The sequence below is a fragment of the Trichosurus vulpecula genome, chromosome 5 (genome assembly GCF_011100635.1).
Source record: "Trichosurus vulpecula isolate mTriVul1 chromosome 5, mTriVul1.pri, whole genome shotgun sequence".
Taxonomy (NCBI): Eukaryota; Metazoa; Chordata; class Mammalia; order Diprotodontia; family Phalangeridae; genus Trichosurus; species Trichosurus vulpecula.
This window is the reverse complement of record NC_050577.1, coordinates 86,292,339-86,313,781: the sequence shown is the minus strand read 5'-3', so window position 1 is coordinate 86,313,781 and position 21,443 is coordinate 86,292,339. Positions and strand designations below refer to the sequence as shown.

Here is a 21,443-nt window from a genome sequence, read left to right as displayed (position 1 = left end):
AGGTGGCAGGCTTTAGGGTTCCATGCACAGTTCTCTTCCCTAACTCAGGAGACAGACATCCTTTCAAGTAATTCTTAATCTCTCCAAACCTCCAAGTTTCCCCCACTTCTAAAACCAGGGGGGTGCTGTATGGTTCTTTTTGTGTGTGTGAAGTGTATTGTTATTTCAGGACAAAAGGTGCTAGATATAACTGCAAAGGGCTGCTTCCTTTTAAACACCGTCAAGCCCCACCCTACAGCAGCTAATGTTTTAGTTCTCTGGTTCTAATTCATCCTTGATGCACATGCCGGGCCCATAACCCAGAACTTATGCAAATGGAAGAGGATTCTTGTGTTTCAGGCACGTTCAGCGTTAAGGTCTGGTGGGCTCCATACAGGTAGAACAGGTAGAGAACTCTGTAACTACAGAAAAATACTCTCATGCCTTTTCCTGGTGTCAGTAATAAGCTACAGGATACCCTCGTGCCCTAGTAAAGTGGGACGTCTCTTAAGTGCCAAAGACGTGTTGCATCTATTTCCTCTCCACGGCCGCTATAGAAGTCACCCTGTCCTCTCCTCTCCCATCTTCCCCACACACCCTCCCAAACAAGACCCCTGCAGTAAGAAGGATTGCACTAAACTGAGTGACCTTTTGTGAATGAATGCGAAGCCTGAGATTGCGTGTGTGTATGTGTGTGTGTGTGTCTACCCACCCCCAATCTTTCCATCTAGGGCTGCAGGTGCTACTGAACTCACTTGTCAACCTGCTGCCCCTTCAGCCATGGGATGGCCCCCACAGAGGCACAGTCCCCCGACACCTGCACTTTGGGAGCCAGAAAGGTTGGCCAGATGGCAGAATGTCACCAAAATGGCCTAGTTGGAAGGGTGCTAGATTTGAAGGCAGGAGACTTGGATCCTTGTTTGAACTTTGTTCCTTATAACTCGTGTGACCTGGGGCAGGTCACTCTACCTCCCCTGGCCCCAGTTTACTCATATGTAAAATGAAGCAGTTGGACAAGCTGACCTCTAAGGGCTTCTTCCAGATCTAGTCCTGTGATCTCCTAATCGTCAGATATGGAAGAATTTTAAAAGGCTGCTGTAGAAGGAAGCTGTGATCTAAGACTTCTAAACAGAAGTGGAATTTCAAAGCTATTTATAGAGTGGGTGCATTTCTTCCATCTTACCCAATTATAGTCATCATTAACTACAGTTGCCTCTACCTTTATCCTTCCATTGGGTTCTGTTAGTGCTAACCATTAGGGGATCAGGTCTAGATACAGACATAGGCATGGTGTGTATGTGTGTGTTTGTGTGCGCGTGTGTGTGTGTGCGCGCGCGCTCGAGTGCTTATGTGTATATGTGTGTGTCACTGATCAACTGTGAATCTCTGACTATTTCAGAGCCAAGCATAAATGATCATTTTGCATTGTCCATGCCTCTTCTTCCCTTTGTTAATATAGGTCCGTTAATTTAGGTAAGTGAGACAGTTGGCAATCATAAGATCAGATGCCCAAATGGGTCTATTTTGGAGGTATGCTAATAAAATACCCTCTGGACAGCTTGCTTAATTGGGGCCCCTCAAGCTATTCCCATGGAAAAAGAAGCATAAGATGTCTTGTAGGAGAATCTTCCAAATTTATTTTTTTTTCTTCCAATGCTCAATAGTAAGAACTTGAGGGGAAAAATCTTCTGTCTCTCAAAAGGCAACATGGTCTGAATTTGATCTGGGAAGCAAAGGGATAAGGTCCTTTCCTTACTACTTGGAGGGCTGAATTTCATAAAGAAACAGCAGCCCCTTGAGGTTTTCATGCCTCTGTAATACAGCAGGGTACCATACTTCAGTGTTTATGAAATGGGAAAACAGCATGATGGACAAATGGGAGAAGAATCCTGAATTCAAACACTGCCTCAGCCAGCAATGACAGGGCCAAGCTTGGACGAGTCACTTAACTTTTTTAAACCTCAATTTTCTCACCTGTGAAAATAAGGGGATTGGATAGGGCTTAGTTAACTGCCAAGGTCCTTTCTAGCTTCAAATCTATGATTTTAGTATCTCTAGTGCAAAAGAGAAGGTAGAGTTAGTGGTTCTAAGAATGCTCTGGCCTGGTAAAAAGCACAGTATCTGTATGTAGTGCTGAGAACAATGGACGTGGAATCCCTACTGTGCACATGTGACCTTGGCCAAGTCACTGTCAGTTTCCTCATCTATAAAATGGGACTGGGTGGTCCCTTCTAGCCCTAAACCCCATGGTACTGTGACCCATTTTCTCTACCTGCAGTCAAGAGTTCTCTTCTGAAGCTTCATCAGGATGAGCATAGCAACCAACTGTGACACACAAACCAAACTAGGAATCTAGATGGAGAGTTGCCAGTAGAAGCAGATGGGTGATTTAGAGGCATCAGCCCTTTTCCTGTGTAATTGAATGAAAAATAGAGGCAATTGGGGAGGATGTGTGAATACAGAATGAATTCAGGTCTGAATTGAATGGGTTTAGAAACTTTCCCCAGTTGCAGTATACTCTGGACACTGACTGGTTTGGGGGTTCTGGGGGAGAAGAGGGAGGTGTTTTTGGAGGCGGGGCTGAAGGGGTAGCATTGTCACCTGATGAGCCAGATCCTAGAATGCTAGGTTGCTTTGAGTTTGGAGAATTTGGTACACGTCAAAGTACTCTGCAGTAATTTAAAGGACCCTAGCAATGTGTGTTGGGCCCCACTTAGGCAAGCATCTATGGTAAGAAAGGAGTTCATCTTTAATACAAGTGTCTGCTACGTTACTGGGGAAAGGAAGAAGCGTTGGCAGTACCTACTGTGTGCCAGGCACTGTGTTAAGCGCTTTTACAAATATTATCTCATCTGATACTCACAACACCCCTGCAAGGTAGGTTCTTTTACTCTCTCCATTTTATGGTTGAGGAAACTGAGGCTGGGATTAAGTGACTTGCCCAGGTTCATATAGGTGGAATTTGAACTCAGGGTCTTCCTGCTGTATTCACTGTGCCATCAGCTAGCTCTCTCAGCCCTCAGTCACCAACAGAGCAGGAGAGGGTTAAATAGCCATATGTAGAGATATGGCCCAAGAACCATTTTCTTCTTGCCTTCGTGTAAAGCCATATAGATGCTTTGCAAATGCCAGGCCTTGATTTCACTACAATTCCAAAATTCCACCATTCGGCATTACAGGAATATGGTACACACATAACTTTAGTCCCCTCCCTCCAGTGTGTTAGTTTTATCATCATCTTAAACCTCTCCTGACCAGTCATTCTTTTCCTTGCTTAGTGAGATGGCAGTACTTGGATTTCCAACTCTTGGCAAAGTGCCTTCCATCTAGGGGGTACTCATACTAAAGATTCATGATGTAAATGATGTGGCTATTTCTTCCACCAATTAAGATGGCAACCCCACTCCACCTTAATTGATGGTTTTCATGAGTGGCAGTACCCTTCCCGCCCCCCGACCCCCAATTCCCCTATTGGCCAGCCTTGGAGCGATGATCGTTGTGGCTATGTCCGCACTTAGCCTGCCTGGACCTACAGCTTGGACTCAGCTGGTGTGGCCTTCAAAGCCTGAGGTTTCTCCAAGTCCATGTTAGCTTGTTCTCACTTGCTTAAGCATAATTTCTTGGGAAGTATTTCTTCTATTGTGGAAATCTCCTTGGGGAAAGAGTATGCCATCGAAGGGAGCTTTCCGTAAATACAGTACTGAAATTTGTTACAACCTAGACGTTAGGCCCTGAAAAGTGATGCTCCTTAAGGGAATAGGGCAGATGTGTTCATGTTTCAGCAATCTGATGACCAGTTGCTAAGCAGAGAACCTTGCTATCAGAGCTCATGCCTCACAGCCTAGTAGGATACCCAGAAGTCTGTGAAATCATTTAATTTTTCAGCCAAAGCACATGTGTGTGTGTGTGTCTGTGTCTGTGTCTGTGTATGTATAGGATGTACCCATTGTTTCTAATGAATGATATCAATATGCTAAAAGTATCTTTCACTTATGATCCATTGTTTGTTTTATGTTTTAAATATTGATGTGTTCTCATGAGTAACCACAGTCTAGCTAGTCCCGATTAAATTTCCTTGAGGATGAAAATCAAAGGAGACTCTTAGAAAGAACAAATTTTCTTTTGGGAGCCAGCAGCAACTCTCAATTTGGTTTCTGGCTAACGGGATAATTTTATTGTGCAAATAGCATGGACTGTGTTGTAAAAACGATGGGATGATAAAGCCCCATGCAGGTTTGACCCATTGGTCCTTTGCTTTGTTGCTGACTGTATTGTTTTACGTTTAATCTCCATTTAAAACTTTAAAATTCAGCTGCATTGTTCCAAATGGCCTAAGTGATTGTGTTACTTAAAACTTAGTAGCTTATCTTGGAAAGGGAATTCATTTCACAGAACACATGTCATGGAAAAGGATGAACTTTGGCTTCATCTGATTCTGACAAATCGCAAACATGCTATAGGTCTTTGGAGGAAAAGAGAACCTTGTAAAGGAAGGCTCTTGAGTCCTTTGGACAATGAATGTGGTTGAGAAGTTTTCATGTTAAAAAAAAAGTGTTGTGTGCATCCTTTTTTTCCTTTTTTTTTTTTTTAAAAGAAACCACTTAACTTGCCCACGAATGCTGCCGAGTGTTTTCTGTTATTGTGATTACCTACATTGCATTCAGCATGGAGCTTGTCAAACTAATCATTCATGGTTAACTTCACTTTCAGCTTGTCATCCTCAAAACCATTCCTTTTAATACAACTAGCTTAACATCTGTGTATTTGGTTTCCTCTGTTTTTCAGCTAAGAATTACAGCCTTAAAAAAAAATTATAAAGAAAACTGTCATATGAATGCTGTATCTTTTACTAGTTCGTTAATCATTCGAATTGGAGTAATAGGTAGACAATTTGCAACTTAAACTCTCCCCCTGTTCCTCCTTCCTACCTCTTGACCTCCCACAAGGTAAAGTAGAGAAAGTGTGCCAAGCTAAATCTTGATAAAGTTGTAGGGAAGACACTGTATAGTCAGTTACCTCTTAGTTATAGTGTGTGTTTCATTTGGGAAACATTTTAACAGGAGATTGGCTTTGCTGGGAAAGAGCCCTGGAATTGGAGGCAGGAGACCTGGGCTTGTAGCCTCCTTCCTCTGTGTGTGTTTCTGGGCAAGTCACCTCACATAGCCCCTCAGTTTACTCTGCTGTAAAATGAGAGCATTGAACTAGGTCATCTCTAAAGGCCTTTCTTGCTCTAAATACGTTGACCTTGGCAGATGTCCAGGTAAAGCAGGGGTTCTTAATATGGAGTCCATGGACCCAAGTGGATAGATTTCAGGAAGCATCTTTATTTTCGCTAACCTCCAGCTGAAATTTAGTATATCCTTCAATTATTTAAAAATGTTATTTTGAGAATAGGTTTTCCTAGACTGCCAAAGGGGCCCGTGGCACATGAAAAGATGAAGAACTCTTGAGGATAAAGGGTCTAGGAAACCAAGTAAAGAAGTGTGGTGCTGTTAGTCACATGGTGGACAATCGAAAGCTGTCCATAGAATGATGTTAGCAAATTACCAAGCAGGGCTGCAGGGCTACAGGGAGACTTGATGGTCTTTTGAATACGGGAAAGGCATATACACAGATCGGTGTATACCATGGACAGGACATAATGACAGACTTTGGTGACCATGGGGGGGATTTAGCTTAGACCTCAATCTTTATGCTGGAATGACTGTTTAGAACCTAATCACAATGAGCCTAGTTTCTCTTGTCAGGCTTTTCTCAACCATGCTTTCTTTGCTGATCTGGTTCAAAACCCAGATGGTGGTTTTGGAGGACCACTTTGATAGGCATTTCTCCAAACATTCTGCCAAGAACCAAAAAAGCAAGGCTCTTAACTTTCTCTTTGCATCAGGGCAGGTGGCCCACCTGGCATACTGTCCTGTTTCCTCTCTGTCAGTGGCCCATGGAAAGGTGAAGGAGCTCCAGTTCAGGAACAGAAGACTAGAAAGCATTGTTTTGGTGTGATTTGGCCTGGGTTTTTCCTGTTTCCTCTGCTTCTAGGCTTCCAGTCACCAAGCTAAGGTCAGCCACCGACATTTCCAATGGGGAAATGGCTTGGATTTAGAAAGACTCTATCTCCGAGACAATGTCAGTTCATTTGGTCTTCATTGGTATGAATGGAGTTGATTACTCTTCCTCCCCAGCTTGGCACCATGTCTCAGCACATAGTAGGTGCTCAATAAGTGTTTATTGACTGAGTGACAGAAGCAGCCTTCAGAGCCGTGCAGTGCCCGCTTATCTTATTCCCCTCCCCCACCTCCCAAGGACATTGCCTTTTCCTCCTCTTCTTTCTCTATCACCTGCTTCCCTCTCTGCCCCACAGCACCCAGTGAATATGAAGGCATTGCTTTGTCACACTTGTGGCCCTGAAGGTTCTTTTAGGAAAACCTGGGGGTGGAGAATGGGAAAGGGGAGGAATGCAAAAAGAGCAACTTCATGGTGGAACTTATGGCGGTTTTTTTTTTAAATTGTTGTTGTAATAAGCTCAGATTACAAGAGTTGTTTTAATAAGTACACTGTTTTATTCTTTTAATCAAATGAAGGAGAAGAGAAAACTTAGACTGAGCAGGATGTGAACAAGAAGAGGGGGGTAGGGGAAAATGCCCCAGTAGGGGCACAGCAGACATTTCTCATGCTTTTTGTTGGCCATGTGTAGACTCTGTGCCCATGAATGGCATCATCTTTGAAGGGAGGGCTCAAGAGAAAGAAGCTAATGGTGCCGTGGTATGTGGCTCATGAGCCCGAAGGACTGGTACAGTGAAGAGAGTCTGGGAGACTTAGGTTCAAATCCCACTTCTGATGCCTACTTCCCATATGACTGTGGGCAAGTCAATTCAACTCTTTGGGCCTCAGTTCCCTGGTCTATAAAATGAAGGGATTTGATTAGATGGCTGCAGATTTCTTCTAGCCCTAAATCTGTGATACTTTGAAGTTCCCTATGTCCTAGTCTCTGGGCTGCTAGGGGGTACAGTGGATAGAGTAACAGGCTTGGAGTCAGGAAGACCTGAGTGCAAACCTGGCTTCAGACACTAACTGTGACCCTGGGCAAGTCAGTTAACCTTGTTTGCCTCAATTTTCTCAACTGTAAAATTAGCTGGAAAAGGAAATGGCAAACCACTTTAGTATCTCTGCCAAGAAAACCCCAAATGGAGTCACGAAAACTTGGAAATTACTGAAAAGACTGGACAACAACAGATGTTTCTTTGAGTCAACCTAATGTTTAAGCATGTCCCTAGCAAAGGGTATATGCTTGAAACATTGGTTTAGTGGTTTCTCCATCCATCAGACCTCTCTCTTCTGGAACTGGAGTGGTGGCGACAGTATGAGAACACTGGGCACCTGAAAGAAGGGGGTGTAGGAGGCAGATACTGAGGTGCTAACATGGTGGACAGGGCCTAAAAGTCCAATTCATTCCCTTCATGACTTTTTACAAAGTTGGACTTGATGATCTTTATTTGCTGTGCTTGGGTTAGAAATTCCTATTGCCTTTGTTAAGTTTTAATTTTCTTGCTGATGCTCCAAATGCCACAGCCTCAGAGAGAAATAAATGAAGTTCCTTGGGGATCAGTCAATTAGTGGTAGATTAAAATGTGGTACTTTTTTTTTTTGCCATTGTATGTAAATGTAATTGGATCTTCTGGAGTGAAGAAGGCCATCCTCATATCCCTGTTTTTCCCCCTTTAAATTGGAGCTAAAATGAGTCAGAAAGCCAAGGGACGTCACTGCCTTTCCAAATCTCCATTTCTTTTCTCTGCTTCTTGATATCAGCCATTTTAATTCATTGGGCTCCCAGTTAACTACGTTTGGGATTTTTAAATTTAATCTGCTATTAGCAGTAATGGAATCATCAGTGTCCTTAGCTTGCCATTATTTATGAACTTCACTTCTTCATGTTTCATGACTCAAAACAAAGTGACAAATAGGTTAGGACTCCAAACTAGTAGCCTGAAATGTGCTTCCCTTGACTCGGCTCCCCTCCACGGGGATTCAACATATTAAATAGCCATTTTATATATCCATTTAGGGGTACATAACTCTGCACCCTTGGGGGCCTTTAGTTAATTGTTATTTTTCCCCCTGGTAAGAATCCAGAGCCTAGTGTCTAGTAAGAATTTTTTCGCCCTAGAAACCCAAGTGGGGGAAATAGAAGGGTCCAAGATGAATTTGCATATATTTGGCATATATGCACTCAACTGATTTGTGCTACTTGAATTGTATCATTTCTTGCTCTTTTCTTCCATCTTTTCTCTTTCCCCAACTGATCTGGATTCCCCCGTATCCCAGATGGGGGTAGGTTTGAGATAACAAGACCCAGAAATCTTTGCTGTGTCTCTTGGGGTTCACAATCCACACCGTGGATAATAACTCCCTGTGACACTTGTAAGGTTGATAGAGCATGTTCTTCAAAACAATCATGTGGAGAATAATTTGTAAAATTATTAACAAATCCATCTTTTAGATATAACTAAGGCTCAAAGAGATTGTGACTTGACCATGGTCACATAAGTAGAAAGTGTCAGAACTGGAGTTTGGACCTTGGGTTCCTGAATTAGATTGAGCCAGACCAGGAAGGAAGGAAACAAGCATATATTCAGCGCCTATTCAGTGTCAGGCATTTGGGAATACAAATACAGAGAGTCCCTGCCCTCAGGAAGCTTATGTTCTAATGGGAGAAGACAAGACTGAAAAGGGGTTGGGGTACCTAGAATGGTTTTGGAGTCCAGAGAAGAATTCTGAGGCTTTCAGATATAAACCCCTTTGGGGGGTGTGGGACATGTTGCTACAGAGGAAAGACATCTTTGATTGAGAGGGGAGCTAAACTGAAGCAATACTTTTTTTCCACCATGAGAGATTTGTTCTCCACCGTGGCAGTAAGTGAGGTAGGCAAGACCTGCTTCGTGCTGTGATGTCTGCTTCATAACGTGCTTCTGGAATGACTTTGAGATGGTGAATTAAGAGGACTGGAATCCTCCATCTCTACTCCATTTCCACATACCACATGGGACCAGCTAAGGGACCAACACTTTCTTTCCCAAGCAAGTTCTCTCGCCTCAGCTAGTCCTGTCATTCATCCTTATTTGTGGGAGATCACGCCAGATCTGCTCTCAGTCTCGGATTGCGCCTCCTGCTGGCAAAGCTTTGGCTTTTAGTCTACATCTGCTGCTGGCCAACCTAGCAACATTTTTGGGCCATGTTGGGATCTTGGCAGGGAAGTTGAAAATTCTCTTCATTTTCAAACCCATGAGGGCCTTCAAACCGCTTGGCATATTGAATGGTCAGAACATTTTTCAAGAGTAAGGGCATCTATCTTTTCAATGTGTTGTAGAAAAGACCATGTTAAGAGAACTTTGAATTTTCAGAGTTCCGCGTGCCAACATGGTCCCAGTAAAATAAGTGGACTGTTAGTAGAAAGGTACTATAACAGCATAAAACTGGATGGGGATTAGAGGCTGTCTTAAGGATTGTTGTTTTATATCTGGAGGTATCATGCCTGAAGCTTGACCCCAACGTGGAGTGAAGGAAGAATAATCAGTAAATCCATATGTCCTGCTTTGGTTAAGCTTCCTGTTTAGGAGGCTAGTAGTTAGTTTTAAGTAAAAACTTCATGCCTTAACCTAGGCTGTAGGCTGTAGAGGTAGATGCTCGAATTTAAAATGGATGCGCCAAGCTCAGCAAGCTCTGATATGGAAATAATTACGCCTTTGGTGAAATGTGTCGGTCTTTAGCCATGAACGAGAAAGATGCCACTCTCTGTGGGGGCATGTGTCCCAGGCCTCAAGCCAGGTTCTGAGACAGACGAGGCCTCTGCAGCCCAATCCCCCTGAACTAAAACAAAGAAAAGGGGAGGCTTTCCTTAAGGTGAATGTTTGATGACTTGACTAGTGTCGGAGTGGGCATCATTCTCAGGCATGGAAGCATTCTATGTCATTCTTCCAGAGGCTGTTTGTGAAAATCGATTGTCTACTGAGAGTCCACCTACTTCAGCCATCTTTAGGCCAATATTTATTACATTTAGCAGGAGTCCCTTATGTTTTTGTGATGTATATCAGTGGATCAAGGGACCTGTGCTTTGTAAAGTGCAGGCTGGTGGTAGCTCTGCCTTATTACTGGTTTCACTTGTTAGATTCCCAACTGAGACATCTGGATTGAACTCTTGTGCTTTTATTGCCTAAATTAAGCATCAGGTCTCTCCATCTGACAAGCCAATTTTGCAGCCCCTCCACATTTCGCAGCTGGGAGCTCCTTCTACCAGAGTGACTACAGGATGAGGGCCAGTGTGCCTTGACCCCTTTGGCTAGAGCTTCAGAGGATAAGTGCATGCAGCCATGCTCTGCCATCACTGTCCAGAGCCAGACTTTTGTTTTCAGGCAGGCAGCTCTGGCAAGCAAAATCTTAACTCGGAGCATGGTGGTAGACTGGGAAGGTGCAGGATTCTTGTTCAAGTATGAACATTGGGTACTTACTCTAATGGAGAACATCCTACCATGCCAGAAAATGAACCCAGTGTTCAGCAAACCTTTTCCCCAAAGAGGGAATATCAGAGAAAGTAACCTCCTTGCCCTGCAGTTCAGGCTGGGCCTGTTGGAAAGCTCCAACACAATCAAATGCTCTCCAGTCTCATCACCAGGAGAAATAGCACTGTTAATATGTCAGGTTACCAGGGAGGTGGTTGAGGTTCCCCTGAATTGAAAGAAGGGGTGGAAAGGCTTAGGAGGATTACAGACAGAGATGGCTTGATGGGTAGCCTCTATGTCAAACATGAAGGGCTTTGAAGATTTTTGAATGGTGTCTTCCTAATATTAAAAGGTTTTCAACCTGTAACTTAAAAAAAAATCTGAATTTAGGTTTGCTTGAGATGCAGTTGGATTGATCAAAGGAACCTCCTGATCTGTGCTATGCATGGGCTGTGACCCCATAGGGAGGGACTCATGCACATCCCTTTGTTATGCAGACATAAGGACCCAACCAGGAGCCCTAACCAAGAGCTTCTGGTTGTATATGAGTTCTAGTAAGGGGCCGGTGCGTGTATCTTTTCCCACAGAGCAAAAGGGTCCTTGCCCAGCTCCAGGGGACTTCCCTCCCCGCATCCCCCAACAGGGGATTGCCCTGATCAGCCCTGTGTACATAGGTGTTAAAGGTGGCAATTTTGCAAGTGAAGATACTAGCTTGTATGTTTGTTTTAAGTGGGATATATAGAACTATTTGCCTCTTAAAGAGGAAATGCAGTTAATATCTGAACAGTGTTTTACAAGCCATATTTCCTCAGGACACAAAGAAGGTGGCAAGAGGAAGAAACAGAAACAGAGAGAAGAGCAGAAGAAGAAGAAGTCGACCAAAGGGAACCATTAAAACGGACTTGTCAGACGCACCAGTACCTTTTCACCATATGATCCTATACCATTTGAACACATCTCTGTGCGTGTGTGTATTGTTTTGGTTGTACACATTGTTAGGCAGAAGACAGCTCGTGTTTTAATATTGTACTAAAATTGCACTATCACAGTTTCTCGTGAGACTTCGGACATTTTAATAACGGGTTGTCAGGTTAGGCAGGTGAGAAGACTGCCAGGCTAGGGATTGGTGGTTTGGTGATGTGTGTTGTGTTGGCGATTTGGAAGATCGTAGATGTTTTTACCTTGTGTCCTTTCCCCACGGGGGCTAAGTGCCACTCTAGCGAGGGTTTTCCTCTGGGTCCTTCTGTTAAACCTCCGTCTCACTCTTTTCATCCATACAACCCTCATACAGACTGCTACAACAGAACCCTGCAAGCCCGAGCCCTAACGAACCTAACTGGGGGCAGGGATGAGCTCTTGAAGGATCTGCCAAGTGACCCTTTTTCCCTAATGGAGGTAGAACGTGTACTACTTAGCAAGCAAGATAATTAAAGATGGCATAATTTAAGAAAACTGTAATACTGTGAGTTAGATATTGAACCATGAAGAAGGTACTTTCTCTTAGGTAGAAGATAACCAGGCCAGGGCCTGAATGTTTCTAGGCCTCTGGCTTTGTCTCATCATAGGTACTGCCAGGTGACCAGTGAATCACTCCAAAGGTGAAATCATTCATTCCTTACATTCATTATGACCTTAGTCCCCAAACTCTCCAGACTGTCCAAATTCTGCTTTAAAATTCTGAGGGTTTTTTTTGGGAGGGGCGGGGGTTGTGATGCAGAATCTCCTCTTTATTTTATTTATGAGATTCTTTTTCAGTGGATATACAGGATTCTGCCCCAATAATTCTTGTTCCACAGTGATATTGACTCTTCTCATGTAGGGTCATGATGAGGGGAAGGAATAAGCTAGATTAAAGCGACATCTGCTATCCTGAGTGAATGGACTGAGCTGACTTTCAGTTTGTAAACATTCTCTTCATTAAAAAAAAAAGATCATTTCTTTTGAATCTGGCAGAGCCCCCTATAATTACTTCATTTGCATGACCTTATCGCTCCTTAACCTTTTTTTTTTCTTTGAGCGCTGACTAGAATCTTTGTATTGCCTTAACTTGATTCCTTGCATGTTCCTTGGCAGTGAATTCCTCTCTCCCTCTTAACACCAGGGCCTCTGGGTCACACTGGTTTGTTCTTTTGTGTCTTCAAGATGTAGTCATTGTGAAATCTTTGATGTGACTGGGGAAAATAAAAAGCCGGCAGCTTCTACCTAGCACTGTTGAAGGCTGAGCTCTCCTTGGTAAAATGCAGCGTGTCAGTATGCTGTAACAACATACTGAGCTTTGGAAGCCAGAATACAAATGTAGCCGCTGCTTGTATGAAATGATTGTTAAAATCGTGTTTTAAGGGCCTTTTATCAGAGGTGGGGGGAGGGGGAGGGAAAGAGGGTAGATTAATTTAGAACCCTGGGGTGACTTAGTATTTATGCTTATCATGAAAACTGTAACCTTAATAAACATTAAGATTCTTCATATGCAGGATATTTTAGGTACTACATATGTGAAACATTAAGATTTAGCATAGCCCTTCTGTCGGTCACTTGATAAGTACCACTAAATTGTTTGTGCTGTGTTACTAATATTTAAAAATAAAAGCAATTCTCTTCATCGTTCTGTCTTTTTTGGGGGATGGGGTGGGGTGAGGGGACGGAGGAATGGGTGTTCTAAACGGATTTGGCATAATTTTCAACTGTTACTATGAAAACATAGGGATACTTTATTTGGGGGGTGGGGGTGAGGTAGGTGTGGAATAAGGCCAGTGTGGGATGCATATTAGGAGAAAGGAAACAAAGTTGACATCTTCCTCCCATTTCACACAGGAAATGTTGAGTATAAATGATTCTGACAGAGCCCATTGGACAAGTATGCCAACCCAAACTGTAACTAGGGTAGGACAGCTGGGGCTTTGTCCTCATTGCTGACATCTTGATGGGTAGGTGGGGTTGCTCCTTTCTCCCCATTATGGCTCATCCCCATGCCTCACCTCTTGAGCTCTTTTGTTGGTCTGTGCCTCTGCCTCAAGGGGTTGGGGTAGGAGGGGCATAGGGGAAGTTTGGAGGCTGGAGGAGCAGACCCTGTATCAGTGGGAGCAGATAGGCCATTCCTTCTCCATTATGGTATCCACTCTTTCCTAGGTCCATCTGCCTTCAAAAACCTCTTTCCCATGCTCTCCTCTGTATTCATATCAACCTTGCTCATCTCTAGTCCCTATAACTCTCTGCCTTACCTTTCTAGTATGCCCCCTGGAACCCCAATATGCTCTTTAACTCACTCCCCTTCATCCTACATCTCTCCATGTTTCCTCCATCTTCTGGGTCATTAAAACTCAGCTTTATCCTGAAGACATCAAATCTCTCGACACCTTCCCAAGTCTGGACATCCTCTCATACTCACAGCCACAAGAGGAATTGTCATCCTTGAAAATCAACTCCATCCTATCCAGACTCTCATTGATGTCATTTGTGGATTTCTAAGTCACTCTTCCTATTCCCCAATAAGCTCAATGCCTAAATCACAGTCTTTAGCACACCAAACCCTGCCCCCTCAAACCCCCTGACTTCTCAGTTTCTCCACCTCCTCCACTCCAGGACCTCTGTCTCCAGTCCATCCTGTGAAGGTTATGCCTCCTCATACACGTCTGCTCAACAGAATTTGCCCCATGTGCTGACACTCCTAGTCATAACTAATGCTAAGTTTTTACAGAGAAGTTATCTACTACAATCCAATAAGCATTGAGGAGAGTTGGGGGGAGGGAGCAGAGGAGAGCAATAACAGCTGTTCCCTGTAGGAAAAGGAATATGTTCCAAACTTTGAAGGAAGGAAGCTAAGGATTCCAAAAAGCAGAAAGAGGGAATGCAGTCCAGGTATACATTCTATGCAAAGCCATGGAGGTAGGAAGTGGCATGCAGAGTTTAGGGCAAAGCAGTAAAGGAATGAAATACGTAGTGAACCTGGAAAAAGTTTGGCTTGAAGCTTTAAACACTGAGCTGGGAGTTTATATCTTGTCCTAGAGGCAATAGGGTCCTCCAAAAGGTTTGTGAACAGAGGAGTGAAATGGTCACACTGTGTTTTTTAGCAGATCATTTTGGCTGCTATGTAGAAAAGGGTATGGAAAAAGGAGAAGGTCCAATTAAGGGACAATCCACTGTTGTGGTGGCCTGGGTGAGACCATGAACAGAGAGAAGCAGATACCAGTGAAATATACCATGGATGCTGAATTGGCAAAATCTGACAACTGATTGGGTGTGGGTTGGGGGAGAGAGGAAAGAGTTGAGAATGACTTTGAGACTGCAAGCCTGGGTGATTTTGGAATCATAGACGTAGGGCTAGGAAGAGCCTCAGAACCCAACTTCTTCATTGACTTGCTTGAGGTCACATGGGTAGTCAGCAGCAGAACCAGAATCCCTGTCTTCCGGCTCCAAATGTAGCGTTCTTTCTACTTCAGCCCAATTGGAAGGACAAAAACAAAAAGAGGTGAGTTGTAAGGAAGGGTGGTTTTAGGGAAGAAGATAAACCAAGAGAATGATGGAAGAGTTTTTCAAACTTTCTGGACCTTTAGGTAGAGATTGTTGAGTGGGGACTAAGCGTGGCACAATATTTCCTTAAGTGGCAAAACCAGTGAAGATGGCACTTGTGTGTCTCATCTCATTATGAACTTGGAGGTTTTTCACTATAGAGATTTAATCAGTTGCTCATCTTAGAAGCTCAATTACCAAAATTTGGATGAGACTGATTGTTTGATCTATAGCCAATTCAATATACCTTATGGGGGAAGAAGTTCTGCAGCTGAATAAAGCTATAGCACTCCTATACGTTAACTCATCTATTTATATGTTCTGAGTCACCATCAGAGGAAGAGAATTTTTTTTTTTTTAATTTAGAGATGAAAAGGCAATGTTGAGTATTAGGAATGTGACTGCACTCCTCAAAAATCCTCAGGGGCTGGCTCCCTATTGCCCCTCCTTAGCTTGGCATTTAAAGCCCTCCACAGCCTGCCTCTAGCCTATCTAAACTTATTTCACATTGCTCCCCTTTGCGTACTCATCGTTCTAGCCAAACTGACCTCTGGCCTATTGCATGAACTTGGAATTCCATTTATAGCCACTGTGCTAAACGCCTGGAATCCACTTCCTTTTCATAGCCAACTCTTAAAACCCTCTTCTTTTGAGGATCAGCTCATGACACCTATTATAGGAATCCTTTTTTGATCTCTTAATATTAGAGCTCTTTCCCCTTATCTTGAACTAATTTATATTCTTTTTTCATATTTTGTTCCCCCAGTAAAATGGAAATTCTTTGATAACAATGATGATTTTGGCTTTTTCTTTGTAAACCTAGAACCTAGCTCACAAAAGGTGCTAATAGCACCTTGTTCATAAAAGATGCTAATAAATAAGGAATGAGTGGAATCCCCTAATGGCTGAAATCACAGGTATGTATGACCCTAACCCTAAATAAGGGCTATTGAGAGCCAGAACAAACACCTTGCATACCCATCTCAGGCATTCTGCTGAGAAATAGTAGTTTTAAGCATGTCGACATTCTCTAAAGCAGGGGCTCTTAACCCGGGATTTACAGGGATAGATTTCACAGGGTTAGTATTTTTAAAAGTATTTAAACTATTTCAATATAATGTGTTTAATTTTTTTTCCTATATTTAAAAGCATCCTTCTGCGAAGGGGTCTACTAGACTGCCAAAGGGATCTGTAATAAACAACAGGTTATGAACCTCTGATCTAAAGAATTGAAACTTAGCAAATAGAGCTAAAAGTTCATCCCCGGTGCTGTGGTCTATTCCAGTTTCCTGGTGTTTGTCCATTAAAGATGAAACCACATCAGTACACATTTCTTCCTCTGTTAATTTTGTTTTTGGTGGGTGATGGGGAGAATAGATAATAAAACTGTGCTAACAGGGACTAGACCCAAGCAGAGCAGCTAAGACTAGGGAGAAGACAGAGGAGACTAGCTGGGAGTGTGTGGGTGGGTGTGAAGGGAGGAGATGAAAGATGCAGCTTGCAGACAGAGGAAACAACAGGAGATCAGAGGATAGACTAGCAACTGGTATCAAAGGCTAGGGGCCCAATTGGAGCTGTGCCGGACCAGTGATTATATGGCTAAGCAGATGGTAGGACTGGAAAACCAGAGAGGATCAAATCAGGGAAGGGAGCAGCTGTAGAAGAATGTTAGAGCAAAATAATAATGAATGAGGCAGCTAAGGATAGGTTTTTTCCAGCTGATGTGGGGACAGTGATGGAGAGGGATGGGGAGTGGGAGGTGGCCAAAAAAACTGAGGTCAGGGAAACAGGAATTTCAATTTAACTCAGCAAACATTTATTATTAAAACCTTACTGTGTTACAGGCACTGGGAATATAATGAGAAATAGAAAATTGTCCCTGCCTTTAAGAGGCTCCTAATGGATGGGTTGAAGTCAATGTGTTTGTGAAGCAATCTGAAATGGGTCCCTTAGAGCTCTGGCTTAACTCTCTTCCCTCTATGGTTCTCTGTCATCAAACAGAGGAGCTTTTCCTGCTGAGTATGCTGGGAAGGATATAGCTGAGGGTAGATATTGGAGGGGACAAAGATCTTCTGGGCCTTCTGGGGGTGTTCTCCCTGTCTGGATTCTGGAGCAAGTCTGATCTCACTTCTATCCCCTCCTCCAGTGTCTATACTGATATCATTAACTCTGCTGATGAAAGTATGGGAAAATCTCTTTTCTTTTCCATTTCCATTAAGGCGAAGTTGGAAGAGGAGGCTTTTCTCTCTTAAAATGACCTAGACAGAAGTCAGCAAGCATAATTCATTTCCCTTTTCAAACAACAGAAAGAGAATTGCATAGGAAGCTATGTATCTCTATTATGTATAGCCCTTGAGAAGTATATAATAAATTTAACATGGTAATTCCAACACTATCCTATTTGTCTCTTTCTGAACTTCTTTTTGCTCTCATCTGTATATTTTATTAATGTTCCATTAATATTCTCTTCCAATTTTTTGACACTCCTATTTACTTCCCTCCCTCCCCATGACTCTCACTAAAATAATAAAAAAAAAAACCCCAACATCCTGCATTGTAACAAGTACAGTCAAGCAAAACAGATCCATACACTGGTCAGAAAATGTATGTCTCACTCTGCACCTCTAGCCTCTCTGCCAATTGGTGGGAAGTATGTTTCACATCATTTTTCTGGAATCCTGATGGGTCACTGAAATGATCAGAGGTCTGAAGTATTTCAAAGCTAGTTCCCCTTACTACATTGTAGTTGTTTTTGTAAATTTTGGAACTTTTTTAAAAATTGAGGCTAAAGAGGAAAGAAAACAGTCAATGCCATCAGAAGTGCAGAAATGGGTGCTTTGCAGAGATCCTTGATCTGAGATCCTTAATCACAGTTCGAGGGAGTTCTAGCCATTGATTAGACTGGCCTTTGGCACTGCCCCCTTTTTCTTCCTTTCACTCAAACTCTGTCAAGGGAAACTACTCCCAAGCTCTCTTTTCTAGACCATGGAAATTTTACTCTCCTCCTTTTGTTTCCCTTAGCACCTGTTGAGAGGTTCAGGAGGCATGGTCATGTCCCCTAATCAGGTAGGAAAAGAGATTGTTAAATGATTAAGGGACTATCTGGCAGATTAAGCTTCCATAGTGATACTTTAGTAAACCAGAGCACCTATATCTTGGGGCTCCTCTGATGGTATTATTTTCTACCCTTAGTAAAGGATGTACTCATTCCGCAGATGGGAGTAAAATTTCTGGAAATACTTCAGAGTCTAAGGAAACCGTTGATGCACGCAATGAACATCCATAAAGCACCTGCTATGTTTAGCTCTGAGATATACTAAATTTAGCAAAGAGACAGTCCCTGTTCCCAGGGAGCTTCAGTATTGTCGATGTGCAGAAAGAGTCACCATAACCTTGGGTCAAAAGGAAAAAAGGCAAATGATGGTGGGACAGTTCTTACTGAAAAGCCCTTTCCTCAAAACCCTGTGAAGGAAGTAATGTAAGTAGTGTTCTGTGTTCTTACAAATATGTAAACTGAGGCTCCAGGAGGTTAATAGATTACCAGAAGTGACACAGCCACAGCATAGGTGGTAGGACTCATTCGGGTCTCCCGCCTCCATTGCCTGTATACTACAATTGTGTTTCCTTTCATTGGGAAGTCCATTAGCAAGCTCCAAATCATCTTTCCAGCTTCATTGTATATTACTCCCATTCCTGAATCCTTCAATTTGAACTACCAGCCAATAAACATTTATTAAGTGCCTACTATGTACCAGGCATTGTGCTTAAACATTGCAGATACAAAGAAAGGCAAAAGATAATCCGTGACCTCAGGGAACTCATAAGATGTAAACAACTATCAACAAAGAAGATGTATACAGATAAATTGGAGACAGTGGAGGGAAGTCAGTGGAGGGAAGGCATGAGCCTCAAGGGGGACTGGGAAAGGCTTCTTGTAGAAGATGAGGTTGTTCCAGGACTTGAAGGAAGCTAGGGAAGCCAGGAAGGAGACAGAGATCAGGAAAGAGAGAATTCTAGGCCAAGGGGACAGCCAGAGAAAATGTCCAAAGCCAGTATATGGAGCATCATGTGTAAGGAGAACCCCAGGAATCCATTGTCATTGTATCATAGAATATGTGAAGGAAGAGCAAAGTTAAGAAGACTGGAGAGGTCAGAGAGTCTGGTTATGAAGGGCTTTAATGCCCTTCACTGTCTGTTACTTCAATGTCACTGAAGTTTATTGAATGAAGGAGTGGGAGGGGTGGTGACATGGCCAGATTTGTGATTTAAGAAGATTCTTTTGGCAGGTAAGTGGAGGACGTTCTAGATTTGGGAGATGCTTGTGGCAGGCAGACCAACCAAATAGCTATTGTGATGAAGGCCTACACTTGGGGCTGATAGGGTTATAGAGGAGAGAAGGGTAGTATAGAAGGGAGATGTTATGAATATAAAATGGATAGGCCTTGGCAACAGACTGGATTTGGGGTGGGAGGGTGGGGTGAGGAGTCAAGGGTGACAACCTAGGTTGCATGACTGAAAGGATAATAGTGCCCTCAACAGTAATAGGAAAATGAGAAAGAGGGTAGATTTTTGGAGAAAGATAAGATCAGTTCTGGACGTTTTGAGTTTAAGGTGTCCAGTTCCAGATGTTTAATAGGCTGTTGGAAATGTGAGACTGAAAGTCAAGAGAGAGGTCAGAGCCAGACAAATCTGAGAACCATCTGATCATTGAATCCATGGGAGCCGATCAGATCACCAAGTGAAATTGTATAGAGGGAGAAGAAGGCCTACGACACAGCCCTGGGGGACACCTCCCACTAGTAGAAGTGACCCCAATGAAGATCCACCAAAGGAGACTGAGAAGGAACAGTTGGTTAAGTTGGAAGAAAACCAGGTTATAGTAGCATCATGGAAACCTAGTAAGAAGAGCGTGTCAAGGAGAAGAGTGATAGTGTCAAAGGCTGAAAAGAAGTCCAGAAAGGCAAGGATTGATAAAAGGCCGTTAGATTGGGCAGTTAAGAGATCATTTGTAACTTTGGAGAGAGAAGTTATGGTTGAATGATGTGGTCTGAAGCCAGACTGTAGAGGACTGTGAAGAAGTGAGAGGAAAGGAAGTGAAGGCACCAATTGTAGATGGACTTCTCCCACAAAAGGAAGGAGAAATATGGGGTGGTAGCAAGTGAGTGGTAAGCATGGATCAAGTGAGTATTTTTGAGAATGGGGAAGACAAGGATATATCTATGGGCAGTTGGGAAGTAGCCAGGAGTCAGAGAGAGCTGGAAAATAAGAGATGGGAAATGACAGAAGGACAATCTACTGGAGACGATAGAATGGAGTGGGATCCCTTGGCATGTAGAGGGTTTCACCTGGGCAAGGAGATGGGCCACCCCTTCTTGTGACATGAGATGAGGAGATTGGAATGGGGATAAAAAAGACAAATGGCCTCAATTTTTTCCTATGAAATATGAAGTAAGGTTCTCAGCTGAGAGGGTAGGGGGAAGGGGAGGTATGGGAAGCTTGAGGAGGTATGAAAAGATTTGGAAATGCCACTGTGGTGAGTGGAATAATGACTCAATTAGGGAGGTATAAAAGAATCACCTTGCCACAGTGATGAGCCAGTTGAGATTATGTAGCATAAGCAAAGTTTTGTAATTTTCTCCAGCTTCATTCAGCAGAATATGAGTAGGAACAAAGGCAAGGGGTGGGGGGCGGGGGGGAGAATTATCCAAGGCTGAGGCTTGGCAAGGGAAGATTAGCAACAGGACAAGGGGGCAAGCATTTGAGAGAGGAAGATAGGACAGTGTTGAACTAGTTCACCAAGGGGTCAAGATAGGGAAAGAAGTGGAGTGTAGCCCATGCAAAGATGAGGGCCTGGGAAAGAACTGAGATATCAAGATAATTGGAAGTCCTGGTAGGGACGAAGGACAGAGTTTGTACTTGCAAGGCAGAGGGAGGGACAACATTGTGATTAGATAAAGGAATTTTAGGGTTCATGAAGATGGACATGGAACACTTGTGTGCGATGGCAAAGGTCAAGGATGTAATGATAGCAAACGTTTTTGTGTGTATCTGAGGTGAGGTGGAGGGGTAATAGGTTGAGGAACTGGGCGGTTAGCATGTTCGAAGGAGAATCCATATATATGTCAAAGTCTCCTTGTATAAGGGCGGGAGTTGAGGAGGAGAGAAAGTTTGGAAGCCAGACTTGGAATTCATTGAGGAAAGAAGAGAAGATTGGTTGACAGTAGCTATCAGAGTTTTGATGGGGTGATAGATGTGGATTGAATGAACCTTAAAGGAGAAGAGATCACTAATAGATGATGGTGGAGGGAGAGGTTGGAAGTGTCAATTGGGGACAAGGAATATTCCAACTCCACCACCCCTTGACCATTGATGGAAGTGGGGCAGGAAATGAATAAAACCAGAGTTGGAGAGAGTGGTCAGGAAGGAGTCTCACAGGAAGGAGTCAGGCATCAATAAAAGTCAGAACAT

The 21,443-nt window shown here is 43.2% G+C and overlaps 1 protein-coding gene across 3 annotated transcripts in view; it reads left to right on the top strand.

Moving 5' to 3' along the window:
• Positions 1-13,068, top strand: part of DNAJB6 (DnaJ heat shock protein family (Hsp40) member B6) — a 132,329-nt gene extending 119,261 nt beyond the window's left edge. For all 3 annotated transcript variants that reach the window (XM_036758973.1, XM_036758975.1, XM_036758974.1), the window contains one exon: positions 11,282-13,068. In XM_036758973.1, the coding sequence (XP_036614868.1) occupies positions 11,282-11,364 (83 nt within the window). In that variant the 3' untranslated portion in view covers positions 11,365-13,068. The remainder of the gene's footprint in view (positions 1-11,281) is intronic.
• The last annotated feature ends 8,375 nt before the right edge of the window (positions 13,069-21,443 follow it).